The following is an 18,335-nucleotide window of genomic DNA, read 5'->3' as shown; positions in this document are numbered from 1 at the left end:
ATATATACACACAAACTTCATGTGACTTTCCTTTTGTGTGCTGTTAAGTTTTCTTCATATAATGTATATTTTTCAAAATTGGCAAAGCAAACCAACATGTGTAGGATGATTTGTATCGTGTATTTTGCATTAAAAAAAAAAAAAAGCAAAAAAAAAAAAAAAAGGATGATTCGGGGGCTTTTATATTTACGACATTATCATTTAGTGTGTCGTATTGATGATCATAGAAACTGTTAAAGACACATGTAGTTTGTTTTTCTGAATATTTCAGATCTCAGCTCAGGCTAGCTTTAGTGTTGTTTTTCTTAAAATTTGTGACTTGTCTTTGCAGTAATAAACGTTTTCTTGTTCAAAGCCGGCGTCCTTTTTAACAAGCTTGATCCACTCACCGAGCGATGCCCATTAAATTTTATTCAACCATATGCATACATATAAACATCAATAGCATTCGAACTCTGTATGTATTCAGATTGTATGGCAGAATTGTAAAGAAAAGCATGAAGTTGCATTTCTTGAAAATTGTACAGCATTTTTTTTTTTTTTTTTTTTTAGAACGGGTGGTTCATCACTGTAAAAGTAGCAAAAAGAGTATAAAATACTGCAACAGCTGTAGGTAAACAGAGCTCCAGATAAAAATATTGTTTGATCAATAATGCTGAACAAAACTAGACTGGTTCTGATAATTTAAACCGAGCTTGTACAAGCGACATAATACTGAAATGACTACGGTCCAATAACCTTTTCGCTTTTTGGCATCAATATGGCTTACACTTCCTCTCACAGTTCACCCCTCAGTTACTCAGCTAGAATACGTTAAAATAAAAATGGGTAATTGTGAGCCATCTTAAAGAAATACTCCACCTAAAGTGTCTCTAAAGTATTGAAGTCAGCCAAATACACCAGTCAAACCTGCTGCGGGTGAGTGTTTGAAAGTAAAAACAGATTTTGGGCAGATAGCACATAAACCGCAAGTAGTTTGAAATGAAAACCCTTCAGCTATGCTAACATTATATGATTACGACAAGTAACCACAAATGAGACTATGAAAAAGACAAATTAATTACAAATTAATAAAAGTGCTAAAAGACACTAAGCTAGTAAAAGAAATACAGTAACATATCAACACCGGCGTGAGATTTTTATTTTTACTATTTCCTAATTTCAATGAAAATTTGGCTTTTTCAGTCCAAGCCATTACTTTCTCAGGGTTAGAACAGCCTTGACTGGTTGTTAAAAAAAAGAAAAGTTTTATGGCGTTGAAAGAGAAACAGAGTTCATCTAAGATGGGCTTTTCAAAATGCTCTGTTATTACAAAAAAAAAAAAAAATTCAAAAGGAGAATATAAATCATAGCACATCAAACAAGGACTGCCAGCACTGGAAAAATAAGCAAGATTACAGTTTACGAGAGCATGGGTAATGTAGAACATAATTTTACATTAATGTCCAGATCTGTGAGGGGGAAATAACTCCAGGTACATGAAGCCGTATAAGAGAGCCATAAGAGGAGGACTGGACCGGCCGTATACTCCAGCTGAAATCACATTTAGGATGAGTTGGGATCAAACACCTAAATTGTTTGAGAGCCGAATATTTCACTAAATAATTTACGCAAGAAAATGGATGGATTGGCTTCGCACAGCATCAACACTAAAGCTGCACTAATATTCTCAGTGAAAATATTTTCTTTAATTCTTATCATTGTACCTTGAGTGTTTTTGTAACCTCAGCCTTGAGGTTAGAGAGGCACAGGCCGTGTTCGTTTGATGTTAAGCAGCCTCACTTAGTAAACAATCAGCCTCCTTTTTCATGGCCGTCGTCTTCCACTGCGCTGCGAGTCCTCCCAGTGTGACTCACATGTTCCTCCAGCTGTTTGGAAGTCACTGAAACTGCAAACCTGGAGTCTCTCAGAATTCTGGAAACTGCTTGCAGTGCTGGATTTTAAAGAAGTGTGTTTTGGAGTATACTGCTGGCCTTCATGTCCTCCTTCCTACTCCTTTGCAGTCCTCCTTTGGCACTCCAGGCTTATAGTTGGAGTTTTTCTCTTAAGAGTAGAGTCAGATTTTTTTTTGTTCTGTTTTTAACTGTTATTTTTCATTTATTTATTTTTTTAGTTTTTTCCTAATACAGTTCTTATGCTTTAACTCAGTCAAGAGGTTGAGGGTCAGCTATGGGCATGGTGTGCAGAACTTCATCCAGTAGTTGCAGGGCTCGGTGTAAATGGATCTCAATCCAACAGGGTGTCTCTTTAATGCTTTGCCGTGGGTAGTCCGGCCCCCAGCCCTTCACGAAGCTCATCCGGAGGATGCACAGCCTGCGCAGGTCATCGACCCCAATGCCTGCAGCAGCTGACAGACCTGCAGGGGAAATTACAAGCGGCAATTTTTAGATCGACGTGGCACTACAGGCCAAACCAAAGCAGAGAAACGTGAGGCAACTGAATCCGTGTGTCTGTGTGGAACATACTAAGTAGGTACAGTTACCACACAGAGACTATTACTAATATACTCGTTCGTCCCACTCACATCAGGTTGCATATTGTACTGCATTTCCACTAAATTTAATTTAGCCTTCTAGCCTTACTGACTACTCAAAGCACTGCAGACTAAAGGTCATCCATTCATACAGTGCTTTACTCTACACCCTTCAAGCACTTTTTCTACCTTTCATCCATGCACAATTGAGCTAAATTTGCATGTAGCCAGATGAAGCCCACACAGGCACAGGAAGAACATGCAAGACGCACACAGAAAAGACTCAGTCTACCCACTGCACCACCGGTCAGCTATAAAGACGTTTCTTTCATTATCATCATTATCATTGACAGTTAAAGAAAATGAAGTTGTTTTTAAAAAGTCTCACAAAACAGTCTGACAAAACCAACAAATAAAGGAAGGAAAACATTGTTTGCTTTAATGCATAAAAAGACGAACTGTGCATAACAGGTTATGAATAAATACATTTTAGCTCAAAAGTGCTCTGGTCAGAGTTTCTTATCTGATATTTAACATTTACCAAACAAAAATAGAGCTTGTCATAAAAACACAAGTAATCATAACAATATACTTGTTCAAGGCTAAGAGTGGTAGTAAGAAGACTCACTGATTGCAGGGGCGATGCCTCCCACGGAGCCTGGACCTGGAATATTCCCAGCGACTGCAGCTGCTTGCGCTGCAGCTGCTGCCTGAGCCGTCGCTGCCTGCTGCTGCATCTGCCTGTGGCACTGACGCAAGTCAAACACCTGGCAGGGGACAAGGCAAATGCTAAAAATCTGTCTACAAATATTGAGAGACTCCGTGTATATATGGTTAAAATTCTCTACCAGTACAACGAAAAAGGGACACTTCACATAATCTACTGAGATTATCATTAGTCCAAATCTCATAATTATGCTATTCGCACCTTAATGTAAGCACTGGGGTAGATCTTGTGAACTGCGTCGCCAGGTGCACGTCCAGCCTCTCGGTCCAGATAATAGCTCTGCACAAACACTGCGTGATCACTCAGACAGCGCACCCAGACATCTCCTTCACCTTTGCACTCCAGCTGCACGCCTTTGCCGATGTGGAGCCTAACGACATGAAGGACAGGAAGTAAATAGTAACCATATTTGACATGAATTTCTTCACTAAACAATATCATGATATATTTTAAAGTGTGTGACATAGTACCTGGCTCTCTCTATGTTCTCCGTCCTGTGGACATTGCTCAGTTGACCCAAGCAGAAGCGATCCCCTCCTGATGGATCGACATAGCCATCCACAGTCACTATTGGACATGTGGATGGAACTTTAAACGTCTCCCCAACTTGGACATCCATCTCAAAGTATGCAATCGAACACCAGTATTCTGGAGCTGAAACAACCAGCAAGCAACCAGAGGTCAATCAAGTTCACTTGGGGATATTAGGGATAAAAAAAAATTTAAAAAGCAAACTGTCTTTGATCTTCTTCTTAGTACTTACCAGGGTGGTTGGATATGGGTGGCTGGAATGCAATTTCATTGGTAACAGGCCCTGTAAATCATGTTGAAAATAATTACACGTGTATTTAAACAGAGACATTTTATTTAGAAATGAGTATTGAACACATAGCAGCTAGAAATGACCAAAAGAGGCTAACTCATAAACATAATGCACTGACCAGACATCGATGGTGAAGACTATTTTACTAATTTTCAAATCAACTTTTAAATTTGATAAGCTTAACTCCACTCACACAGAAGTATTATCTCTAATATCTTCAATAACTCATAAATAAACCATCACCTATTTGGCTTCACGTCTCTGTAGAATACTAATGTGTTCTGCTACAGCAGCCAGTCTTTAACTAAACTACTTAACAGGGTTAATTAGCCTAAAAGCACATTTGTCTCCACTGGCTTGAACGCAGAAAATTACAGATGAATTTATCAGATTTGACTTGTCCAAGCTGTGCAGAACTTGTGCATGTTTTATATTCACTCACAGTAATGCCCTGTGTGAGGCATGGGCGGATGATGCTGTAGGTGCCCATTCTGGTGCTGAGGCCCCGCTGGGGTGAAGCTGGGGTTTCTGTTCCAGTTCGGGGTAGGATCTGTAAGCATACATTTAAAACAGCTCCATTAATAAATAGCTTAAAACAAAAGACTAAATAAAAGTAACTTTGGCTAAATAAGTAATCAAATTAATTCATTTCCTTAAAAAATGCTTATTTAAATCTAACAAACCCCAAGTGTAAAACAGCAACATTTAGATTCACAGTGTTTTTAAAGTAGCTGCATTATTTTAATTTTGCAGAAGGTGCTGACACTGTTTCGTGACTTACTTGAGGGTCCGGCACTAATGGTCGAGAAAGCAGAAGTAGAAGCTGAACTGCTGCCCTCTGATGGGGGAAGTAGAGCAGGGCTGTTGAATGTTTCCTGTGGGCCCGGCCTCGACGGTGGATGCTGGATCGTCGGCAGGTGATTTTCAGAGCTGGAGTGAGATGGCTGGTTATCGTAGTCATACTCATCCTTTACTAAGAGTGGACCTAGCAGAACAGGACATGGTTAGAACTGAAGAACATTCACAGAAATCTATGTTGAGCAAACAGAAAATGCTCACCCTACCTGAACTTGAGAGGGTCAGTCCTGATAAGTCTGCAAACACATTTAACAGCGAGACATTTTAATCAGCATCACTCTAAGTGTGGCTTAATAATCAAGAGTAAAAATTAGGCAAGAAACTTGGATATTTTAACTAAATATTATGTATAAATATGAGATATGACATCAAAGAAAATGATCACGTTGAATAAACCGTAACATTCTTATATAAGCCCTTTATTAGTACTCTATATATATATTAATAACTCAAAAATTAAAATCTACTCACCAATTCCAGGAGAGACAACCCTCTCGTAGTGGTATGGGTTGACACAAACATTGTCACACTTCAGGTCAAACGCATACTGGCAATATTTCACGTGTTTTAACTCATTCTTGTGTAGATCAGGCCATCGCCATAATCTGGCATAGACAACGTGGGGAAACCCTTTCCGCCCCGCCACCTAGAGCAAAGAGGTGCATCACATTAGACAGGTCCTTAAGTTTTCCAATTTACAATCACAGGGTGTAACACCAACAAACACAGAAGTATGAATTTGCTACTTTACCTGTAGGCGTCCATCCAGAGTCCGCTGTATGGTGACACACTTGCTAGGATGAGCTCCATTTGTAGTGATGGCTGTAATAAGGGAATCCAGCTCATCTTTCTTCTCCTTGAGCTTCTTGACGAGGCTCTCGATAGCTCGCTTAGCGAAGCTTTCGCTCTCTCCTCCCTGACGGTGGCACATGAGGCTGTGCACAATGCTCAAGCAGGCATCATTACTCGTGGGGGTGCTTGTGATTGACATCTTGCTCCTTAGGTTTCAACCTTGGGGAGGCTTTCCAGCTCTATCCTCTTTACCTTTACCAGAAGAAATGAGAAGGTAAAATTACCGTCGAGTCACTGTTGCCCAAATTTAGCAACCTAAAGCAGGAGGAGAACTGTCTTCAGTGAGAGTTGAGATGATAATCAGGATTTCACACCACAATTCATAAAGTAAAAATCAATCTGTGAATCACCTCAGGTGGGGAAGAAAACTAACTGACATAATACTCAATGTACTGGCCACAGAAAGAAGAGTTTTTCTGGCAACTTTTCCAAAGAAGACTGCTCAAGGTTGTCTCTGTATCTTTGATTCAAAACTTTATGCACATATGAACAGGTGCTGATAACAATGTTGTCATTCTGACATCTGAGTTGTAAGGCACATAATTAATTTGTAACCATTGCTTCAAAGTTCCCATTCATCCATTAGCAACACTGCATTGACAAATACAGTGTGTTGTACGGGGAGCAAAATAACTTCAATTTCTGAAAAAATAAATTGATACTCAGTTAAAGTTTTACTTATTTCTACAGTCTCACAAAAAAAATGTAACTAGCCTTTGTCCTAATAAAGTCATTCCATCTTAAATCAGTGTAAACATTCTGATTGACCACTTTGTAAAATTTGAACTTAAATGTTTATATGTTTTTCTTTGAACTCTGGGGCCATGCTCGAGATACGAGCATGAAATTTTCTTACCATAAAAGCCAATCAGAGTCTGCAATTTGGGACTAAGATAAAAGAAAAGTTCACATTTCTAATTGTCTGTTTTTGGTATCGGTCACAAATTACAACCCCTAGTTCCCTATAACGCTAAAAGAGGCTAGTGATAATTTCAGGCTTTTATCTTTAATAGTTTTTGATATATTCGTGTTCAAACAAGGCCTCAAATTTCAAAGTGGGGAAAACGTGCTGAAAGTTGACAGATTTTTGAAAAATATGTGTCTTTAAAAGTATTACACATATTTAGCTAAAACTTCACACCCACAATTATACCTGTACAAACTATGGATCATTACATTTTTAGGCATATCGGAGAGGAATGAGCAAAAAAATGTTTTGTTTTGTTGTTGTTTTTAAAACTGGTGATTTAAGATGAAATCACCATATAGCTAATGGAAGCGGGTAACTTTATATTTCCTCTATCCCTTATACCCCAGTATGATGCAGCCCAGCCTGGTCGGTACTACACTGCTCGTGATCATGAATAACTGTGTATTCATATTAATGCACGTTTAGCAAATGAACAATTAATGAACAGAATAAGGAGAGCCAGCAATTTCCAGTTCATCCTCTGTTAGCATTAGCTAACACTGGGTTACTCGTCAACTAATTCTATATATAAATCACAACACAAATCAAAGAGGAAATGTTGCGCACTTACAGTGATACCACCGAGCTGTAGCCTTGTTCCTGGATGCAGGAGATAATATATGGTTTACTTTATCTACGAAGTGGCAGCGTTAACTAGCTCGCCTTAGCGTTATTTCGGCTAGCTTGCTAGCACACGCTAACATTCATCAACTTCACGCCTAGCTCGCGAGGGTCTCCTGTGATGGACCCAAACCTAAAAACCTCGTCAAACGTTTCAGTGTAATACTCGCTAAACTCGCACTCGTTTATATGTTCGACTTCTTATACTTCACTGATAATGTGAGGGGGAATATATATGCTAACAACAACGCGTTTTACTAGCTAGTTAGCCACGAAAATAAACAAAAAAAATCTCCACCCACCACGCTCCATCTGCGCATGCCCACGCAGGAGATGACAGGCGTGCCGCTGCGGTGCTGTTTGTTTATTTTACAGTAAAGACAGTGAAAATCGCCGCGCTGCTGTGAGCTTAAAGCTCATATCTGAGAGCGAAAAGTGACTAAATTGTCACAGCGAACCTATTCATTTTTCAAGTATCAAAGTCTCAGTGAGTTCTAGGATATTCTACGTGTACACTGCACCAAATATTAAAAAAAATTTTTAAAAAGAGATGTGTTCCTCTGTACTTGATCAGATATTATTTATGTTATTCATACCATGACTTCCTGTCATAAGGCTTTCTTTTGTTACCCCTAGCAAACCAATGTTTTGAACAGCATGGCTTTGTGATCAAAGCCACAATTAACTGTTCCTGAGAGATGCATAGAATACATATAAGCATAGAAAAAACACATTAGTCTTGGGGTTTATTTGTATGCTACATATGCTGGCTTTATTTTGTGAAATTGCTTTATGTTTAACATTAATATCTGTCATTGCTACATATATAAGTTTAAGTATTTAACATTTTTTCAGATGCAGAGTTAAACTGGAGACAATGAGTCATGTCTCAATCTGGGACTGTGAAAAATGACCTTTGGTTGGGGGTAAATTAAATGGGCTACACAGAGAGATCATTTAATTGTATCTACTCACATTTACTTTATGTCTCCAGCTATTTTCAGTTATGGTGGATCAAACTATAATCATTAAACAAAAGCTATGATTTCAAATAATTGATTAAAAATAACTGGGACACTTAAACACTAGTTTTTCCAGGAAGATCTTTTCTGGTTCTGCATACAAATAAACATTTATTTCCTTTTGCATGCCACTAGTTTCTACCTTGCAGAGGCGACCGTGGCTCAGGGGGTTGGGAATCGCATCTGTAACCGGAAGGTCGCAGGTTCGATCCCTGGGCTCTCTGTCCTGGTCGTTGTGTCCTTGGGCAAGACCCTTTACCCTACTTGCCTACTGGTGTTGGCTAGAGGGGCCGATGGCGAGATATGGCAGCCTCGCTTCTGTCAGTCTGCCCCAGGGCAGCTGTGGCTACAACTGTAGCTGCCTCCACCAGTGTGTGAATGAATAGTGGCATTGTAAAGCGCTTTGGGTGCCTTGAAAAGCGCTATATAAATCCAATCCACTATTATTGTAAATGCATGACCAATCATGTCCCAGTCAGCTTTGACATGAAGCTAATTCCCACTATTAACAGAGCAGTGTTTTAGTGATGTTTTTCTCAGTTGTTTTTCTCAGTTGTTTTGATTCATTTACCCTCCCAAATTAGACATCATCAATTGTGTAAGTCAGGTGATCTAAATGACAAAAATCAATCAATATGCTAACAACTCAAATATGTATTGTAAAACATTTTACAGTAGTAACAATATACTTTTCCTAAAACAGCTCATACATGCAGCATAGCACTATGTATATATAAACTGCAAAAGACCATAACTCATCTCAAATCTGTGATTCATGTGTCAAAATCAAGATTTTTGCATGAGCGTATAAGTCTGTGCAGCCAAAATAAAAAATTCCTTTGGCACAGTGCTAACCAGGGGTTAGCTATTTTGTCACAATGACTCTTGAAGTGTGTTACTCATTGTCTAATTTCCTAAGAGTTTTGTTCTGCAACGCTTCACTGACATTGAACTCCTGCTGTGCCACACTATTAATTTTCTGAGTATAACAAACTGACATTTTGTAGTAGTTATGAAATGTTGCATTCAAAAGCAAGGTTGGAAAGGAAAAAAAAAATTAGCTTTCATGTCAAAAAGAACGTTTTCACAGGACTCAATGCAATTCTGTGAATAACTAAGGAGATTTTCATTGCTTCTTTTAGTGCTGCATCTTTATAAAAGAAGAAGTTTGAGCACATTCAGCTGTGTGCTAACCCAAAGCCAAGGAGGAAAGAGATCAACAATGACCTTGGAGAAGCAGGAAGGGTTATTTATTATTATTATTATTATTATTATTATTATTATTATTATTATTATTATTATTATTATTATTATTATTATTATTATTATTATTATTATTATTATTAACCTTTATTTAACCGGGGGAAAAAACTCTTGAGACTAAAAATGTCCTGGCCAAGCAGGACAGCAGTGCCATCACAGTTTCCATAAATTAATAGCACATACACAAACAAATCCATACACCAGCTAAGTGTGTATGGATACATGATCCTAAACACACCAACAAATCTAACAAAGAAATCTGAAAAAGAAACAAATCAAGATGTCCCAGACAAGTCCTCAACCTGGCTGAAGTCCTGTGGCACAACCTTAAAGGAGCTGAGCATAAACAGTTGCCAAGAAAATCTTAATGAACTGAAGCAATATTAAAAATGATGTGGGCCAGAATTCCTCCATAACAGTGTGAAAATTGATACAGTCATACAGAAAACAATCATCTCGAGTTATTAATACTAAAGGTGGTTTTACAATAACAGGCCATACTTAGCTTTTCATAGAAATCCTGGTAAAACCTTTTTACATGGATGGAAACGACAGACACAGTAAGAAAAAGACAGAAATTGTACAGAGCACAGAACAAAATCCTAATGATCTGCAACATGTAAGGCATGGCTGTCGACACAAAGCCTACTGTGTACAATAGTACGTTATAGTAACAACTGGAAATTGAGGGTGATCCTGACGCTTGCCTGGGCAGCAGATTTTCATCCACGATCTTTTCTCCTACATCTTCCTTTATACTGTTGTGCTCTGTTTTTACTTTCCTTTACATTGCTATATCATCACATATCCTTATTCTTATGGGCAGGCTGTTGCCTGCATTAAATGTTTATCTTAGCAGCTCCTCCAACACCACAAATTACTGTAACTCTGCTGCGCTCAAGCTCTATAAAAATGCTTTACAGTCTTCATACTCATGACTTCTAATGTGCGTGTTTGGCAGATTTTGACAAATAAACAGGCTATTCTGAATATGATGACTCACACAATGCGATAGTGCTGCATTAATTTGGACGATTAAAGTATTGAACTGATATAAATGTCTGTTTCGCTCACAGAGACATAAGCAGGCTGTAACTCTTCACACTGTAAACAATTGCACTTAGTCATTTGCCTTATTATTTATTATGAGCACATGTTTAGGGGGATTTTACATATTTTGAAAACTTCAGCAGAAATATTCGAAAGCAACTCGATCAAAAGAATATATAGAAACTTGCAGATGATGTTTGAAGCACACAGTGCTGTTAGGCCAGCATTACACTGAACGAGAGAACGATGTATCCTTTACATTATATGCAAATATAATGGCAGAATAAAGCAGAATGCAGAACCACGTGTTCTTGAAGAGTATTTCTTTGAGTACAATACAATAAAAAACACAACAGCAGTCAGCTATCATCACAACATTAATAGTCTGTAATAGCAGCTACTCAGTGTCAGTCAACATATGCAGCACACAATTATTATGGAATTAGAAGGTGAAGAATACACCTACACAGTCCACTATTGTTCTGAAAGAATATGCATTTTTACAACCCTGGTTTTATACAGCATCAAAGTAATTCTGTGACTGAGCGGGTAAAATTTCACTTTGACAGTTAAAACATTTTGGAGGTTAATAGTGTTTTGTTTCATGAATGAACTGTTGTGGAAAGTGCATGTTCAGTACTGAGAAATCTAAAAAGGGGGCCAAGAAACGTGCCAAAGCAGCTGAGAGCAAACATAAAAGAAATGGTCTAACATGAACAGAAAGCTTTTCAAATGTCACGTTCTGTACCTTTAATCTGCAACTGCTGTAACAGCGAGCTTGACCTTTTATGGGTTTCGCTGCCTTGGAAGAAAGGAAAGCCTATTTAATGAATGTTTCGTAGATATTTTAGGCTGAGTAGAAAGTGTTTACATGTAAAATGTTTAACCTTAATGAGATTATGTTTATAATTAAAAAAAAAAACACTTTGCAGAAATGAAAGTTCTTAATGATAAGAAAAACAAACAGTAAGACTTTTTCTTGTCATGAATTTTCATTGAAGCTCTCCTGTTGGCTTCATTCTTGGTATATATTTGTGGCTCATGCTTTATGCTTACAGTTTTTCTCAGTCACTTTGGTGCTTTTCTCAGATCAAAATGAAAATTCTCAAAACTATTAATGCAACCTCCGCAACTTTTAGTCATTTGTGCAATTTCTCCTTCCTCTGAACAAATTGCAAATGCTCTTGGACATGTATCAGGTGCTTTCATACAATTCTCTGCCATCGACAACATTATCATTTGCTTATGTCATGTCAGTCAAAATGAACTATACTTTTGGATGCTAAATAGTAGTTTCCAATAAAACTAATAGTCTTTATTTCATTGCTTGAGTCATTACATATAAAATTGGTGAATTCGTTTTCAAATGCTGTCAAGCAAATGCTATACCTTTTTTTCATTATTTTTTCCTGTCCTTGAAATTGAACAATTTCTCTCATGCCATACTCCCTGAGAATGAGAGGGGTGGATGTCAACTCAACAAGTATTTTGTTGTGTGGGATAATGTTAGATTTGTATTGTTGATTGTCATTTATGCTTAGAAATATTTACTTCTATATGCTTAGAGTTTTGTAATTAGTTGTAGATTGGTAGAGGTTTTGATCCTTGATAGTCTGCAAACTTTGTGTGTATTAAACAGCACTTTGGGAGCATGAGAGGTCATACCGTGTCTTATTGTTTTATGGTAGGATTAACGTAGTTGCGTCTGTTCTAGTCTAAGTGCTCTTTGTTTAGATGAACTGCAGGACTTCCTCACCGTGTTATCTAGGATGAACCATCTAGGGTGAGGGGGAGGCTACCCTCTTCCTGACCAAGGATGTTTGACCCTTTGATCAGCAGTCCCCACACACACACACACACACACACACACACACACACACACACACACACAGGCAAGGTACTCTTTGTGTATGTAGACGTCGTATGTTAATGAACCTATGCATATTCATGTAACCTCAATAAAAGGATAGTGTATGGGAGGACGGACGAGAGCTACTGGGGTCAAGCGAAGGGACGGCGCTCTGTCCAGTCTCTCCCGTGCACGAGTACCATGAAGAACTTTGCCTACTTGCGTCTTGCTTGCAGTGTAATTATATTGTCTTAACGTTCCAGCGAATAGGTTCAAGCTATAAACCTAACAGATAATGTCCCTTTTCACATCTGGTCAGACAGTGGTTTGCAGCACATGACAGAATACCTGTTGAATATCTCCCTCCCTACTCCCCATTCCTTAATCCGACGGAGGAGTTTTTGTCTGCCTGGAGGTGGAAGGTTTATGACCGGCACTCACATGCACAAATGGCCATGGATGCAGCATGTGACGACATCACAGCAGAGTCATGCAGAGGGTGGATTCACCACTCCAGGAGATACTTTCCTCGCTGCATTGCAAGGGATGATATGCGTTGTGATGTAGATGAGAATATGTGGCCAGACAGACAGGAACGTCTGAATGTGCCAGAATGATTTACGTATGTTCAGTTACAATATGTACTGTTATATTGTTCGCATTTGTGCACAGCTCTACCAAAAGGGTGTTTCTCACGTTTTTTCTAAATACGTGACTGTAGAGTATTTTTCTTTTGCACAATGTTGTAGAATTACAAAAATCCTACACAGTAAAAATGTGAAACATACGTATTCAGTGTCTTGTACTCACTTACTTCCATAACTACAGGAATGTCTAACTTTACTGTATATTTTACTGTACATGGCTGTGCAAAAAATGTATAGTGCTCTCTTGAGCATTTTTAGGTAGTGTCACCGAGTTCTGACCTTTTTTTGCATTGGAAGACACTGAGAGACTACTGTACACTGTCCTAATGAAAACATGACAAAGCCATTTGATTATCTTGTTCATCAAGATGGTGTCAAGACTTCTCATTTTGATGACACTGACAGTTTCATTGACATGAATACTTGCTTTTGAGGAATGGATCATCGATTTTGAGCAAGTGACCTGCTTTTGCAGGTTATCCACTAGGTTTTGCAGTTTGCACTAATTGTTTTGAGAACTACACTAACTGCTGTGCAAATGTTAATAGTGATGTGAGAAAAGCACCAAAGCGACTGAGAAAAACTGTAAAATAAAATATTTCTCACATCCATTTTAAATACTGTAAGTTCCACAACGATAAATTAATCCATTCACTGCCGGTCCGTATCTCTGCCCTGCACACTTGGCCCATGTAAATCTGTTCATTGCGTGAGGATCCTATTAAGTTCCACAGTGTTATTCCATTATTGTTATCTACTTCCGACTGTTAACAGCAAAAGCTAGGTGATGATGTGACATGTATTTTTTCCATTTGTACCGTTGCCTTGGCCTTGATAAGAGTGTAAGCATGCCAGTGTCAAAAAAGGGAAGTGGGAGGGTTCAGAGGGCAGCAGGGAACCTGATGGCAGAATTGTCATTCGGACAAGCTGGCGCTCGAGACCAGGAATCTGACACCACCTTCTCACAAATGCTACCACTTGGAGTGGCGTCTCATCCTGAGTGATGGCCTACAAGACTCCAGGCTCTGACACCTCTTTATCACTCTGGTATGGAAGCAGGCAGAGTGAGGCCCGCCAGGCATGTGGCGCTAGAGGGACGGGGATTACGGCTGACTGATGGGGAGTGCGGTGATTACCTGACAATGAAATATGTTGCACAAGCTCAAAAACTGCTCAGTGAACATATTTGTTTTCAGATATTTTATTTATTTTTTCCCAACCGTATTAGCATTTATGTCGAAAGCCAAAAAGCAAGATATGAATGGTTGGTATAAAGCATGATTTCACAGCAGTCGACTGCAAGATTAAGCAAGAGAAATAACATTTTTCAGACAAGAAGCCCCCGAAGAGCTCCAACATACCGTAAAATCCTCTCCTGGTCAAAAGCCATCGAAAATACATTTTCTGCAAGTATGGCAAGCAAATAGGAGAAAAAATGTCAGTCTTTAAATCATCTGGCTGGCTCCAACATGCCACAGGGCAAAGAAGTAAATTATGTCATTTAGAAATTTGTGGCTGAATATCTCAATATAAAGCATTTCAGCAGGATTGCTATTCAAATAACACATAAGGCTTTTCATAATTTAAAAAAATACGCATTACAGTTTATGTAGTGCATAAAATATGTATAAATTATTGAAATAAATATAGATATTGAAGAAAATGTGGAGACTTACAAAGGAAGTTTTTTGTTTAATTTCTCTAAGAATCCCAAAATATTCAGAAGGTTATTGCTGTTGTCTGCATTATTTAGCTTTTTGGCTCACTCCTCATGATGTGGCATGAGACGGGAACAACATTTATACTTTGATTTTCAAATATTTGCTGTCAGACAATCATTTCCTCTCTCTTGTTTTGACTAATAGATGTTTGTGGTTAATGATTTGCAGCATTATATCGAAAGGCTTATAGTCTACATTAATATAAGGATTATTGATTTATCTTTATACAATTGCAAATTTACATCATGTGTTCATTTCTAATTTACAACTAAGTCCTGACCTGTGCTTTTTACACACCAATGCATAAGATCTTAGATAGATAGATAGATAGATAGATAGATAGATAGATAGATAGATAGATAGATAGATAGATAGATAGATAGATAGATAGATAGATAGATAGATAGATAGATAGATAGATAGATAGATAGATAGATAGATAGATAGATAGATAGATAGATAGATAGATAGATAGATAGATAGATAGATAGATAGATAGATAGATAGATAGATAGAGATGTTTCTAAGATGATGACTTTTAGATCCATCACAACACAGTCTTAGTAATAAGTAATACTCTGAGGACTATCTGCAGCCACACTCTGCCACCACCATTCCTTCATACTTGTGGTTGAAAGTAATCGCACCATTATCGTGATAAAGTAGTGAGATTGGCTCCAACTTTGTGGGTACACAGCAGGCACGCGGTGCTCTATCTGGATTCTTTATACTCAGCAGCGTCTGCACTATGGCATGTTTGGTGGGGGAGACCTCAGAAGTCATAGGCGGGTTGCATACGCCATTGCACTTGTACGCTTCGTAGCCCAGAGGTTGGATGATCCATGAATCCCAGCCAATGTCTTTAAAATCCACAAAGAGAGGTGTTCTTTTGCATGACTCGCTCTTAACATTGCGACGGATTCGAGGAGGTGCGTCATAGATAAGGTTGGACCGCGGTCGCATGAGAGACTGCTGGTTTAGCTCGTCCTGTTTAGCATGGCTGTTCTTGTGATTAACATGCTCCCAGAAGGGTTCTTGGCCCCTGCCCATGTTCTCAGGAAGGTCATTCTCGTGGTTAATCATTTGGATGAGCTCTTGTTTGTCCTGTTTGCGGTCTCTGCTCTGATCATCTGAGAACACAATCATTATTGTATTTTGTTTCCCGTCCAAGCTCCTGTCAATGTCCACCAAGGTTTCTGCCTCCTCTGTGGCCTCTTGTGTGGCCCCTTCATCCTCTGACCCCATACATGCAAGATGAACCTCGAGTCTGTGAGTTGCACACCCTGACTTCCACCAGAGTGTAACCACATGCGTCAGTTCAAATGACACCCAGCTATTATCTTTTGCATGGATATGCTTTGTCACCAGTTCCTCCAGATCCTTCATCTCCAACACCTCCTCTTTACCCCTCCTTCTTCCTTCTTTCCCCACCTCTTTAGTCCAAACAACTCCCTCATGTATTTTGTAAATTGTCACCTTGCAATCAAAGCCAGCAGATGGTCTTTGGGCCTTCCAGACCAAAGTGAAAAGTCGAAGTTCAGCTAATGTTATTCGTTCGTGGTGAGGCAAGGAGATATTAAACAGCAAGGGATATATCCTTATACCCCTGGGTGTTATACCGTAGGGGGATGAATCTGAAATTAAAGGATGAAAAAGCGTGCTTCAAACTTTTTGTATGAATGTGCGTGATCAGACTTAAGGCACTCTCACTCATAAACTGTCAGGATGAAATAAAACAATGATAATTAGCATTTACAGTACATCACTTTCTCCTCCATAAGTCAAACTGTTGAATAATTTAAATTCCTGAACACAACATTAAACGTGACAAGAGTGTGCAGAAAGAAAAAATGTAAGTGGTAATATTTAGAAGCTTGTACCTTCATTATTGAAGCTGCGCACAATGTTGGCTGATGGCACAGCAGTCCGGTCATTAGCAAATCGGTTGTACAGCTCAAGCATGTACTCTGGCGGCTCTTTGTGAGCAGCAATTTGCCGGGTCTGGGGCCTCAGCTTTGTGAGGTTCAGCGTAGACAGAAACTGGCTTAGAAAGTCCCGTGCATCAACCAGTGGATTATCAACCACAACACTACCAAGTGTTGCCCTGTGATGGTTCTCAGCGGGGTTGATAGGACTGCTCAAGCTCAGATGAATGATCACCAGAAGCAAGTAGATAAACCCAAGGTTGGAGAAAAGTGAAGTGATCATGGCTGAATGGAGGAAATGCTTAATTCCAAAGAGTAGACATCAGAAAGGAAGATGAGAGCCTTTGGAGAAAACACCTTGTTCCAGAGGTTTCTCTGTTAAAGGCCAACAGGTTGCAGTTGGGGACAAAGGGAAAACAGCTTTGCCCTTGTTGAGCTGGTGGTTAGGTTCTGAGGGCAGGGCTGTGCTGACCAATGTGCTGTGCATGTTTGGAGATCGCTAAAGCATGGGCTGCCCTCTCTCTCTGCACAAGGATCTTATGACATTTAGTCCACTGATATTCTCATTTACATGCAGTGAATTTAGGCCAAAAAAAGTTGTAAAATCAGAGCAGAATGTTCCATTTTGAAATCAAATAATCTTCCGTGTGATTTGGGTGGTTTTGCATATTTTTTAACCACAAATTGAATTTTACATATAGCACATAGGCTTTCATATAACTGACGCAACCCATATTTATACTTGATACTTATTATAATCTCATAGATGTCTTGTATTTATTTATTCAAGCTTTACCCCCTGAGTTGCGTGAAACATTTCAATTCGTTGTACATTCTGTACGTATTGCAGAAGTAAGAGAAAAGTGGAATTTGACTTTGACTGCACTTGCAAAACGAATTAAAAATAAAATATACTGGAAATGACTTCAGTTTTTGCCTTTGAGAGTTTTTATCCCCACTTCCTGCCTGATGTTGAGACTGATCTCAACATGACTGTGACCCACTAAATGCAGGTAATAGATTACAAATTGACTGATGTATTGACAGTTATTTTTATTGTGTCTTCCTACTGTTATTTTATCTGTGCTGTGATTTTGTTCTTGAAGTCCTTGTAAGGTGTCCTTGAGTGTGGTGAAAGGCACCTATATATAAATTCGATTATTGTTATTAATATTAAATAAAAAGTATCAGCATTTTATGGTTTGCAATCTTCACAAAATGTCTCAATTTTGATTTGCCCTTTTAAATAAGATTAAACATTTTTACAAGGGTGATGAAATCATAATCCTTTTTGTGCATGGTTTTATTTGATTTTTGTATCCACAGCGGAGTAGTTTTGTGAATTAGCCCTGCTCCGGAACACGTGTGAAAAAATTCAAAATACTGTTTGTATGTAGGCTGGTTTATGAGATATTTTAAAGACTAATGTCTATATTATATATTACTTTCATCTGTTACCTGTCTAATACAGCTATTAATGGGCTTGTTTAAATAATCTTTGATGTCTTTGACACTATCTTTGAAACTATAGGCA

General features: G+C 38.6%; 2 protein-coding genes across 3 annotated transcripts; both read right to left on the bottom strand.

Moving 5' to 3' along the window:
* Nucleotides 1-392: 392 nt before the first annotated feature.
* On the bottom strand, nucleotides 393-7,640 carry smad4a (SMAD family member 4a). Of its 2 annotated transcripts, none has more exons than XM_026173821.2 (11): nucleotides 7,275-7,640; nucleotides 5,633-5,925; nucleotides 5,353-5,527; nucleotides 5,088-5,117; nucleotides 4,805-5,008; nucleotides 4,466-4,573; nucleotides 3,964-4,014; nucleotides 3,671-3,854; nucleotides 3,402-3,570; nucleotides 3,102-3,240; nucleotides 393-2,356 (listed from the first exon to the last, which is right to left on the bottom strand). In XM_026173821.2, the coding sequence occupies exons 2-11, from the start codon at nucleotides 5,870-5,872 to the stop codon at nucleotides 2,145-2,147; spliced, it is 1,512 nt and encodes a 503-aa protein (XP_026029606.1). In that variant the 5' UTR covers nucleotides 5,873-5,925; nucleotides 7,275-7,640; the 3' UTR covers nucleotides 393-2,144. The 2 variants fall into 2 exon arrangements, with proteins under 2 accessions (XP_026029606.1, XP_080160407.1); XM_080304281.1 differs by having other exon boundaries at nucleotides 5,633-5,988; nucleotides 7,275-7,614.
* A 6,700-nt stretch (nucleotides 7,641-14,340) lies between these two features.
* LOC113027307 (bone morphogenetic protein 10) lies at nucleotides 14,341-17,205 on the bottom strand. The gene is made up of 2 exons (XM_026176923.2): nucleotides 16,757-17,205; nucleotides 14,341-16,510 (listed from the first exon to the last, which is right to left on the bottom strand). The coding sequence occupies exons 1-2, from the start codon at nucleotides 17,082-17,084 to the stop codon at nucleotides 15,462-15,464; spliced, it is 1,377 nt and encodes a 458-aa protein (XP_026032708.2). The 5' UTR covers nucleotides 17,085-17,205; the 3' UTR covers nucleotides 14,341-15,461.
* Nucleotides 17,206-18,335: the final 1,130 nt, after the last annotated feature.

The sequence above is a fragment of the Astatotilapia calliptera genome, chromosome 7, assembly GCF_964374335.1.
Source record: "Astatotilapia calliptera chromosome 7, fAstCal68.1, whole genome shotgun sequence".
Lineage (NCBI taxonomy): Eukaryota > Metazoa > Chordata > Actinopteri > Cichliformes > Cichlidae > Astatotilapia > Astatotilapia calliptera.
The sequence above is the reverse complement of the archived record's forward strand: the minus strand, read 5'-3'. Positions and strand labels throughout refer to the sequence as shown.

Excerpts from the sequence above, each read along its gene's own strand:
- smad4a (XM_026173821.2), bottom strand. The coding sequence starts at position 5,872 with ATGTCAATCACAAGCACCCCCACGAGTAATGATGCCTGCTTGAGCATT. Across the intron at positions 5,009-5,087 it reads ACTGACCCTCTCAAGTTCAG|GTCCACTCTTAGTAAAGGAT; the intron begins GTAGGGTGAGCA and ends CTGTTCTGCTAG. Across the intron at positions 3,571-3,670 it reads GAGAACATAGAGAGAGCCAG|GCTCCACATCGGCAAAGGCG; the intron begins GTACTATGTCAC and ends TCATGTCGTTAG.
- LOC113027307 (XM_026176923.2), bottom strand. The coding sequence starts at position 17,084 with ATGATCACTTCACTTTTCTCCAACCTTGGGTTTATCTACTTGCTTCTG. Across the intron at positions 16,511-16,756 it reads GCGCAGCTTCAATAATGAAG|ATTCATCCCCCTACGGTATA; the intron begins GTACAAGCTTCT and ends CTTTAATTTCAG.